We start from the raw sequence: 12,705 nt of genomic DNA, 5'->3' as shown, positions 1-12,705 counted from the left end.
CTGGGGATATTTATCTCCCCTTCGTAAATGTATATAAGGTCACAAGAAAAATGTGTCAAAGCCATCAGGAGGCGTCGATGCTTCCTAGGGCTAAACAGCAGTGGTGTACCGCCCTACTGTCACGTTCACGTTAGATTGACTGTATACAACCATTCTATATATATATATACCGGAGTAAACACATAAATGTGAAACAAGGTGGAAAAAAGAGTACTCAAATACCAGTGGTAGAGTAATATGCTTTATTTAAAGCAGCAGAAAATTCAAAGAGAAAAAACCTGTTACTCTGAGTTTCCCGTTTCTGCTGCTTTAAATAAAGTATATATATATACACATAAATATATACACATATATACACACAACAAGACAAACAGAGGTGTTGATAAATTAAGCAGAATGTTCAGTCTATGTTTCTAACAATGCGTCTGCAAAAGGCTGATTTCATCTCGTCCAGAGCTTTTTCCAGTTCCTTCGTTAACTGAACAAGGTTCCCGGGGTCGGTTTGTAGAGGGTGTGTCGTGACTTTATCCTCCTCTTCCAAGTGGAGCTTCAGCAGAACGTTTGGCATCACCTGGTGCCTCATGGATCGACTTGCAACCTGGAATAAAAAAGCAAAAGAAAAGAAAATCTGGATAGGCTTGAAAAGGGCAACGAAGAATAAATATAATGATTTTTTTTTAGATAAATGAAAAAAAAAATAAGAATATTTTCTCACCTGAACATCAAAACGCCATTCTAAATTGTCATAATGTGGCAACTCCATAGACATTTCCGAAAGAATATTCCGGATGTTTCCTCTGTTTTCCAGGTACATGGTGAGTAAAATGTCTATTTTGTCATCTTGGAAGCCAAGAATACTTAAAGACTCTTTGTATTCTGATTCAGGAATCTGTAAAGAACATCATTATCATAATAACAACAACAATAAGAAGAAGAAGAATGATTATCGTTATCATCATCATTTAACGTCCGCTTTCCACGCTAGCATGGGTTGGACGTTTTGACTGAGGACTGGCGAACCAGATGGCTGCACCAGGCTTCAATCTTGATCTGGCAGAGTTTCTACAGCTGGATACCCTTCCTAATGCCAACCACTCCAAGAGTGTAGCGGGTGCTTTTTATGTGCCACTGGCACGAGAGCCAGTCAGGCGGTACTGGCAACCACCTCGCTTGAATCTTTTTACACATGCCACCGGCACAGGTGCCAGTAAGGCAATGCTGGTAACGATCACACTTGAATGGTGTCTTTTACGTGCCACCAGCATGGAGGTCAGATAGCCACTCTGGCAATGATCACACTTAGATGTTGCTCTTAATACCCTACTAGCATGGGGCTCGAGTGCCAGTAAGGCGACGCTGGTAACAATCACACTCGAATAGTGTCTTTTATGTGCCAGATAGGTACTCTGGTAACGATCACGCTCGTATAATAATAATAATAACACAAGGCCCGAAATTTTGAGGGAGAGGACAAGTCAATTACATCAACTTCAGTGTTTTACTGGTACTTAACAACCCTGAAAGGATGAAAGGCAAAGTTCGAACTTGGCAGAATTTGAGCTTAGAACAAAAAATTGGACAAAATGCGACTAAGCATTCTGCCAACTCACCACCTTAATAATAATAATAATAATAATATAATAATAATAATGATGATGATGATGATGATTTAAAACTTTTGTTACATCAGCCCCCAGTGGGTAACTAGTACTTAATTGATCAACCCCGAAAGGATGAAAGCAAAGTCAACCTCGGTGGGATTTGAACTCAGAATGTAGGGATGGGCAAAATACCGCAAAGTATTTCACCTGGCATGCTAATGATTCTGCCAGCTCATCATCTTAATCATAATGATAATAACAATATCATCATCATCATCCTCACCACCACTACTATCACCATCATCATCATCATCATCATCATTAATGTCCCCTTTTCCAAGCTGGCATGGGTCTTTAGTGAATTAATATCAAAGGAAGTAGCCTTTATATGGTCATTCAAACTGCTAAAAATAGCAATCAAATTTCTTGATGTGTGTCTGTGTGTGCATGTATGTGTATGTGTGTGCGTGTATGTGTGCTTGTGCGTGTATGTGTGCGTGTGTGTGTGTGTTCTTTCAGTTACCATCAGCTAAATCCACTCACAAGGCTTTGGTTGGCCCAAGGATACAGTAGAAGACACTTGCCCAAGGATCCACACAGTGGGACTGAACCCGGAACCACGTGGTTGGCAAGCAAACTTCTTACCACACAGCTGCCCCATCGTATCTTTTCACATCAGCTAGGTAGACCAGGCCCTTAGGTGACGATGATGAACAATACTTTAGTTAATGTCATGTGACTGTCTTTAATTGCACGGCTAGAATGAAAATACCGAGAGGCAATACTTACCATAAATCGGGAGGTCTCTGTCAGGAGGTACATCAACCCTTCCACGGCCGACTGAACAACTTTCGTTTCCACATCAAGTTTCTCTGCAAAAAAGATTTCATATTAAAGAAAGTATTTTAGGAGAGTGGTTGGTGTGACGCAGTCCTAGAAGCCATGCTGAAACAAACAGGGAACCTGGACACCTCTTCAGTTGGCCAGCTCCTGTCAAATCATCCAACCCATGCCGGCATGGAAAAATGGATGTTAAATGATTATTATTAATATTATTAGTCCTCTAGGCAATAACAGAGGAATTCAAAACAGGATGCCCCTGGGAGCTTCTCTATGCTGATGACCTTGCTCTAATAGCTGAGTCACTATCAGAACTAGAGAAATTTCAGTTATGGAAGCAAGGTCTAGAATCGAAGAGCCTTAGAGTCAATCTAGCAAAAACCAAAGTCTTAATAAGTAGGAAGGCAGACAAACAACAAATCCCTTCAGGTAGATGGCCCTGCTCAATCTGTAGAAAAGGCGTAGGTAGAAATTCCATAAGATGTACTTGGTGTAAAGCTATGGATACATAAGAGATGCAGCAATATCAAAGGAAGGCTAACAGGGAAGATAGCTTTTGTGTGTGACAAATGCTCAGGGGCAATAAACACTGAAAATGTGCAGAAAACAGCTTCTGTCACATACCAGGGGAGAAACTAGAAGTAGTTGATAGCTTCTGTTACCTAAGTGACCAAGTCAGTAGCAGGGTGGATGCTCTGAGGGTGTTGGTGCTAGAAAATGAATACCCTGGGCAAAGTTCAAAGAGCTCCTACATCTGCTGGTGACAAAGGGCCTTTCGCTCAGAGTAAAAAGTAGACTGTATGACAAATGTGTGCAAACAGCCATGCTACATGGCAGTGAAACATGCACCGTGACTGCTGAGGACATGTGTAAGCTTGCAAGAAATGAAGCTAGTATGCCCCACTGGATATGTAATGTCAGTGTGCATAAACGACAGAGTGTAAGCGCCCTGAGAGAAAGGTTGGACATAAGAAGCATCAGATTGGGCTGCGCGGTGTGTTAGTTAGTTAGTTAATTTTTTGGCTCAAAAAGCAAAAAAGCAAGGCTATGTAGGGGGACATGGAGTTATGTACAGGATGGTGTTCATGTAAAGAGTTCAGGCCACTTGTGGTCAAGGGAGACTTTGAACCGAGCGATCGTCGGCATCTTCACCATCTCGTCCGGCAGCTTATTCCACGGATCCGCAACCCAGACAGAGAAAGCCCCTCTCCTTCGATTGAGATGAAATCGTCGCAGAAAGAGCTTTTCAGAATGACCCCGCAGCCGACGCTCTGGAGCAGGATTGAAGAACAGCTCCTTCGAGAGGTTACACTTTCCGCTTATGATGTTGTGTTCTTGAGCTAGACACATAATTTCATGTTGCTCCAGTTCCCTCATCTGCAGGAATGAGTTGCAGCATTGTCGGAGCACTGCATCCTTCAAAACTTCCATGCTTTCTGAGATTCGCCAACACTACACCTGATTTTCTCCCCTCCATACACACACAAGCATGCATCTGACTCATACACTGTTTGCTTCCCAGACATTTGTACATTACTGCATGTACTTTATATGCACTTTCTGACAAGTTGTGGTGCACCTGAGCACTGTATACAATAATTTCATAATATTATATTATAGATCGGTAGAGAGAGAGAGAGAGAGAGAGACAGATAGATAGATAGAGACAGAGAGAGAGAGAGATAGATAGATAGATCTAACAATAACTCTGAGCACCTTTTCAAACTCCACCCATCTAACACCCGTGGATATATTTACAAAGTTAGAAAACAGCACAGCTCCCATGACTTTAGGAAACATTTTTTCACACTAAGAGTTGCTGAAGTATGGAACAAACTGCCGGCATCAGTTGTTAGTTGTCGGAGCACTGCATCCTTCAAAACTTCCATGCTTCCTGAGATTTGCCGACACTACACCTGATTTCCTCCCCTCCATACACACACAAGCATGCATCTGACTCATACATTGTTCGCTTTCCAGACATTTGTAAATTACTGCATATATTTTATATGCACTTTCTGACAAGTTGTGGTGCACCTGAGCACTGTATACAATAATTTCATTATATTATTATTATCATTATTATTAGCATCACTGGTGCCAAGCTGTATAGACCTTCAGCTTTCCCTAGGACAACATCAGTGACGTGGAGAGGAGAGGTTGGTATGCATGGGTGACTGTTGGTCTTTCACAAAATAACCTTGCCCGGACCTGTTCTTTGGAGGGGGACTTTCTAGGTGCAATCCCATGGTCATTCATGACCAAAGGGGGTCTTTATTCTTTACCCTTTTATATTACTCCATTAGGAGCACAGGGCCAGTTTCCTGGTTTCTCTAGCATAAATATTCCTCCCTGGATGGGACGCCAGGCCATCGCAGGGTTACTCATTCTTACCAGCTGAGTGGACTGGTGTAATATGAAATGAAGTGTCTTGCTCAAGACCACAGTGCATCTCCCGGTCTAGGAACTGAAACCACAATCTTACAATCATGAGTCCAACAACCTAACCACTAAGCCATGCACCTCCACCTGTTCCTATAATGCAAAGGATTACTCTTTTACTTGTTTCAGTCATTTGACTGCAGCCATGATGGAGCACTGCCTTTAGTCAAGCAAATCGACCCCAGCACTTATTCTTTGTAAGCCTAGTACTTATTCTATCAGTCTCTTTTGCCAAACCACTAAGTTACGGGACGTAAACACACCAGCATTGGGTGTCAGCTATGTTGGGGGAACAAACACAGACACACACACACATATATATATATATATATATGTATATGTATATATATATAATATATATGTATATATATATATATATGTATATGTATATATATATATATATGTATATATATATATATATGTATATGTATATATATATATATATGTATATGTATATATATATATATATGTATATGTATATATATATATATATGTATATGTATATATATATATATATATATATATATATATATATATATATAATATATATATATATATACATATATACGACGGGCTTCTTTCAGTTTCCGTTTACCAAATCCACTCACAAGGCTTTGGTCGGCCCAAGGATATAGTAGAAGGCACTTGCCCAAAGTGCCATGCACTGGGACTGAACCCGGAACCATGTGATTGGTAAGCAAATTACTTACCACTCAGCCACTCCTGGTTACATTAATTACAAAAATAATGACAGAAAATTTCAACTTACGTGCGGCGCCTTGGTACACTTTTGGGTTAGCGCCATTTTCAATGAACTGCAAGGAGATGCGACAGAATTCCCGAACAACTAGAATGGAAAATGGTGCAATGGTAATTGGTGTAAATTAAATACATGCCTATGTATGAGTGTATGGGTGTATGTATATAAATGTGACTGAGCATATATGCACATCTATGCATATATGTGTGTATGTATATATATATGCGGCGAGCTGGTAGAAACATTAGCACGCCGGGCGAAATTCTTAGCCGTATTTCGTCTGTCGTTACGTTCCGAGTTCAAATTCCGCCGAGGTCGACTTTGCCTTTCATCCTTTCGGGGTCGATAAATTAAGTACCAGTTACGCACTGGGGTCGACTACATCGACTTAATCCCTTTGTCTGTCCTTGTTTGTCCCCTCTGTGTTTAGCCCCTTGTGGGTAGTAAAGAAATATATATATATGTGTGTGTATATATGTGTCAGCATGCATACACATATATGCATATATACATGTGTGTGTGCATGTGTGTGTATATCAATATTATAAGGTACAAAAAGAAAATTACTCTCCCCAGACACAACAGAATTCCCAATAATATTTCATTATAAAAAACATGCTGGGATATTTAAAAAAAAATTGAATGGCTATAGGGGTCCAGTGTATAAAATAGGAATCAACAGGGTCCATAAGTAAAAAAAAAATGTTTGAGTACCACTAGTATAAAAACCATAAAAGCACCCAGTACACTCTGTAGAGTTGTTGGTGTGACGAAGGTCATCCATTCATAGAAGCCATGCCGAAACAAACAGGGAGCCTGGATACCTCTTCAGTTGGCCAGCTCCTGTCAAATCATCCAACCCATGCCGGCATGGAAAAATGGATGTTAAATGATTATTATTAATATTATTAGTCCTCTAGGCAATAACAGAGGAATTCAAGACAGGATGCCCCTGGGAGCTTCTCTATGCTGAGTCACTATTAGAACTAGAGGAGAAGTTTCAGATATGGAAGCAAGGTCTAGAATCGAAGAGCCTTAGAGTCAATCTAGCAAACACTAAAGTCTTAATAAGTAGGAAGGCAGACAAACCACAAATCCCTTCATGTTGATGGCCTTGCTCAATCTGTAGAAAAGACGTAGGTAGAAATTCCATAAGATGTACCCAGTATAAAGCTATGGACACTCTTCTATGTGATTAGAATAAATATTAGACCATGACTAACTTGGAGCTGAACAACAGCAAATATATACTACTACTACTACTATTATTACTACCAAAGAGGGAGGTACCTAAGTGTTCGTTCGGTGCTAGAAAGAACAGCTGAATCTTCTTCAAATAACAACCGTTTGAATCGAAGAAGGGATAATGGGTATAATTATACAAATGAGTTCAGCAAAAACATGTTTCAAAAAGTTATGAGGAAACAAAGTCGAAGAAAGGGCATACTTGTGTAGATAGGTACAAATTTCATTATAATCGTAATTTATGACTAAGCTGAAACGTATTTTGGATCTTTTCAGTTTGAACGGCAGTTTTTTCTAGCAGTATCATATGAAATTGACACCCATAATTATGACCCTAGTATCGATCTATTGCATTTCAATCAGTTTTAGGGTTAGGGGTGGGGGAAGGGTATCTTTCTTTTCTTCAGAAATGTTAATAAACCCAATCTGTTTCTTAATGAGGGACATATTCATACAGCACAGAATGTTTTTTACCTCAACAGCGTCACTGATTGGTTGAAATTGCAGCAGAAATTGAAGAAAAACAACAACAAATACTTACAAACTATAGAATTTTCTCAATAAAGCCAAGAGAAATAGATGTTTTATAAACACATTCTACCAGTACAGGAAGTTTAAAAGTGTTTAGTTACCTAGAAATTATGTTAAAAACTGCCGTTCAAACCGAAAAGATACCGAATTTTTTTTAAAATTCATTAGAAAAACATCCGTTTTTCAGGAAGTTATGAGGAAATTAGACCGAGGAGGGGGGGACAGACGCGTGTGTTGTTATGCTGGATAATATATTCCTTGGTAGAAACATACTTCAACCTACGTCGTTTCGAGTTACGTCTTTTTCGGATTTACGCTGATTTTTAAAAAAAAGAAATTAATGGTTAAAAAATAATGAATAAACCTTAACTTCAGTAGGTCTCAACGAACACATTAAAAAAGCATAAAAATTATTTTTTTAATCACCTAAAATCAATACTGAAGTGGAAAACCAAAATAAAACACATTTCTACAAAACATTTATTAGAACAAATAATAAAGCTGAGGCGATTTTCAAAATGATTTTCGTGTTACGTCGTTTTTCGAGTTAAGTAGAACGTCCTGGAACCAATTGCCAGCGTAAAGTTTGAGGTATGCCTATGCCTCTACGTTCTGAGTTCAAATTCCGCCGAGGTCGATTTTGCCTTTCATCCTTTCGGGGGTCGATAAATTAAGTACCAGTGAAACACTGGGGGTCGATGTAATTGACTTGATCCGTTTGTCTGTCCTTGTTTGTCCCCTCTGTGTTTAGACCCTTGTGGGTAGTAAAGAAATATATATTATATATATATACTCTTTCAGTTGTTCAGTCATTTGAATGCGGCCATGCTGGAGCACGCCTTTAGTCGAGCAAATCAAACCCGGGACTTATTCTTGTTTGCTTTTTCTTTAAGCCTAGTACTATTCTATCGGTCTTTTGCCGAACCGCTAAGTGACGGGTACGTAAACACACCAGCACATCGGTTGTCAAGCAATGCTAGGGGGACAACACAGACACAACACATTATTATATACATATATACGACAGCTTCTTTCAGTTTCCGTCTACCAAATCCACTCACAAGGCATTGGTCGGCCCGGGGCTATAGCAGAAGACACTTGCCCAAGATGCCACGCAGTGGGACTGAACCCGGGACCATGTGGTTGGTTAGCAAGCTACTTACCACACAGCCTCAGGGAAAAATAAGACGAGAAGGCTATGGTTGGAGCCACTGTTGATCATGAGTCAGCTGAATCAGAACAAGACCTGAGAAGGGGGGCGGATACAGCAAAACAACAATAACTATAATTCGAATAAGAATTACCATTAATTTCAGCATCGTACCCCGTGCGTTGGTCTTTTAATTAATTAAACATATTATATTCATTATAAGGGTGGTGTTGAAAAGTTCCTGGCTTTAGAGGGTATCGCGAACGGCCTGGGTGGAGGCTCAACCTTCCGAGTTCTTTTACAGGGTTTTGAAAAACTGAAGGACCGCTGAAATAAATGTGTGAACCAGAGAAGGGAATTATGTTGAATAAAATCATAATTAACAGAGCTTCCTACATTCTCTTTTACCCAAAACCAGGAACTTTTCAGCACCCCCTAGTGGGTGTATATATATATATTTATAGATATATATAATTATATATATATATATACTGACCTTCGAAAAGTGGAGTAGATGAATTTAAGGCGACTGAAGAAGGGGAATTTTCCTTGTTTTGTATGTCCTGTACTCTATTTTTTCGTTGTTTTAAAAAAATGTCCATTTCCTTGGTTTTGTGTTTATGCTTTCATTTCTCATTGTGTTCGACGTTTTTTTGGTGTCCTGTACCCATGTATATATACATAGAGGTAGGTACGTACATATATGTATGTATATATGCATATGTTTTATTGATCTATTAATTTTATATATATATATATATATATTATATATATAATATATATATATATATTATATTATAATTAAGGTTCGGCAAAGATTTGCTTTACCACATACCGAAGTTAGTAGAAATAGCAGCCAAAGAACCTTAGCTATTTCTTCTACTTTAAAAAGTGCGTGGGTTGTTTTCGAGTACTTTGTTTTGTGCGGGAGTCTCTTCTTAAAGTAGAAGAAATAGCTAAGGTTCTTTGGCTGCTATTTCTACTAAACTTCAGTATGTGGTAAAGCAAATATTTGCTGAATCCTAATTATAAAATATTACTTAAGTTTACCGAAAAATAGTCCCTTTTCATGCCGAATTCTACTTGGTGAAATTATTAACTAGTTAATTAATTAATTTTACCCTTTGTTATTATTGATATATATATATATATATATATATATTTATTATATAGAAGGAGCTTCTACAGGACTAGAACTGTTTCATTCAAGAGAAATCTTCAGGAAGCTAGTTAACAAGAATTGTATTGGCATTTATACATTTAGGCAGGTTTAAAGGGGTGTTGGTGGGGGACTTTTTGAGGGTAGGCATAGCGCAAAATATCATACTTGGGGGAGTGGTCAAGGAGTCATGTTAAATTAGATAGAAGAATAATAAAAAAATTAAAAAATAAAAAATCTATATATAAAAAAAAGGGGAATAGAGTTTTAGGTAAATAAGGAGATTCTCACTTATACCTATGCACACATGTATACATACATACACACACATACAACATATATACATATACATACACACATACATACACACACATATATATACATATATATACACTTACACATACATATACATATCTACACATACACATATATGTATACATAACCACACTCACATGCATACACGTATACACACATGTATATATACACACACGACCACACATACATATACGCAAGAAAAATATATATACACATACACACACATACTCACATACACGCATACACGCACATATCCACACACACACATGCACACACAGCACACTAGTCCCTATATACACATATATACACATACACACACATATACACACACACACATACATATACATACATGTATATATATATGTATGTATGTATGTATATGTATGTATGTGTATGTGTGTATATTGTGTATATGTTGTGTATGCGTATGTGTGTGTATATATATATGTATATATATGTGTATATATATGTGAATATATATATATATTATATATATATATATATATTACTGTTGTATTTGTATGTAGGTGTATATGTATGTGTGTGTATTTATATTTATTGGTGTATATATATAGACTAGCCTTCTAGAGTGTAGACATGAATCTGTAGGTACGCGTACGTATGTGTATATACGTGAATGTATGTAGATGTATGTATGTATGAATATAACGCGTGCGTGCGTGTATGTGTATGAGTGTACGAATGAGTGAGTGTACGTGCTAAAGAGTGTGCGTGAGTGAAGAGTGCTTGTTTTCCAGTAGACAGATAAATGACTGGCTGTCATAGCCAAGATGTTTGTGACCAAGTGGCCAAAGATAACAAAAGTAATAAATGAAGATAATAAAATTAAAATTAGGGAATGGGTCTGTATTTGTATGTGTATATATATGTGTATGTGTAGGTATGCATAGGTACACATATGTTATATATATATATATATACATGTATGTATATGTATTGTGTGTGGTGTATATGTGTGTGTATGTGTATATAGGACTAGTGTGCTGGTGTGTGCATGTGTGGGTGTGGATATGTGCGTGTATGCGTGTATGTGAGTATGTGTGTGTATGTGTATAATATTTTTCTGTGCGTATATGTATGTGTGGTCGTGTGTGTATATATACATGTGAGTGTGTGTATGTATACATATATGTGTATGTGTAGATATGTATATGTATGTGTAAGTGTATATATATGTGTGTGTATGTATATGGATATATGTTTTGTATGTGTGTGTATGTATGTATAATGTGGCATAGGTATAAGTGAGAATCTCCTTATTTACCTAAAACTCTATTCCCCTTTTTTTATTATATAGATTTTTTTATTTTTTTATTTAATTCTTCTATCTAATTTAACACGGACTCCTTGACCACTCCCCCAAGTATGATATTTTGCGCTATGCCTACCCCCAAAAAGTCCCCACCAACACCCCTTTAAACCTGCCTAAATGTATAAATGCCAATACAATTTTGTTAACTAGCTTCCTGAAGATTTCTCTTGAATGAAACAGTTCTAGTCTGTAGAAGCTCTTCTATATAATAATTAATTTTACTCTGCTATGTATTGAGTACCTTATTTACTGTGGTTAACCCCGAATCAACCGGGACCTACATATATATATATATATATATATTATACAGGGTGTCCAAAAAATTGTATACACACCTTAAATAATTGTAAATTTGTTATTCTTTGTAAGCCTAGTACTTATTCTATTGTTCTCTTTTGCCGAACCACTATGTGTATACATTTTTGGGGGACACTCTGTATATATAATTTCGTGTGTGTGTGTATGATGAAACGAAGTCCGTGGTAGGAAACACACATGTATATTGTTATGCCGGATAATGTATTTTTAAATATGCTACGAAAGAAAATGAAATGAAGAGGTCATGGTTAGAAGCACCGTTGATCAGCGGTCAGCTTGATCGGGGCAAGATCGGAGAAGAGGTGAATACAGACACAAAACCTGAAATTTTTAGAGGGAGCTAGTCGACTACATCGACACCAATGTTCATCTGGTACTTATTATATCGACTCCTGAAAGGATTAAAGACAAAGTCGACCTGGGTGGGGGGAAAATTGGACTCGGAGCGTAATAATAATAATAATAATTAATTAATTCTGGTTTACTGGTCACAAGGGCTTACATAAATCAAAGAAATATCTAAGGACAAATACAGGACGAAAAGTACAAAGGGTTTTTGTTCGAAAGAAAGGTCCGTGTAAACATTCAAAATAACAACGAAAAATATAACAAAATAATAACAATAATAATAATAATCATAATACCTTCAGCATCAACATTTGCTAAGAATTTCAAATGTTCTTTGTGTTCATCTTTTAACAAATTAAACATTATCTCATATAAATAGATATATATATATATAGATATGTATATATATAAACGTGTATGTATGTATAAAAGGTGTGTAGAAGGCAAGTGGTCACTCCCACTACAAATGATGATGATAGTGACAATAACGCACGGACTTCCGTTTAGCAACGAGTCAACTTCCGTTTAGTAACCGGAAGTCGCTATAGGCAGCTGGTTGTTTTCATTTTTTTTCAAATATTTTGGTTCCAAAAAAATATTTCTTTCTTCAAAATATATTTTTTGTTTAGTTTTGTTTTGTTTTGTTTCTTGGTAAAAAAAAAA

The 12,705-nt window shown here is 37.3% G+C and overlaps 1 protein-coding gene across 1 annotated transcript; it reads right to left on the bottom strand.

The window, feature by feature from the left end:
* Positions 1 to 268: 268 nt before the first annotated feature.
* On the bottom strand, positions 269 to 12,510 carry LOC115223761 (COMM domain-containing protein 2). Its single transcript, XM_029794412.2, has 5 exons — positions 12,339 to 12,510; positions 5,653 to 5,730; positions 2,391 to 2,473; positions 716 to 889; positions 269 to 598 (listed from the first exon to the last, which is right to left on the bottom strand). The coding sequence occupies exons 1-5, from the start codon at positions 12,403 to 12,405 to the stop codon at positions 401 to 403; spliced, it is 600 nt and encodes a 199-aa protein (XP_029650272.1). The 5' UTR covers positions 12,406 to 12,510; the 3' UTR covers positions 269 to 400.
* Positions 12,511 to 12,705: the final 195 nt, after the last annotated feature.

This window comes from Octopus sinensis, linkage group LG24 (assembly GCF_006345805.1).
Source record: "Octopus sinensis linkage group LG24, ASM634580v1, whole genome shotgun sequence".
NCBI classification, from domain to species: Eukaryota; Metazoa; Mollusca; class Cephalopoda; order Octopoda; family Octopodidae; genus Octopus; species Octopus sinensis.
This window is presented reverse-complemented; position numbering and strand designations above follow the sequence as displayed.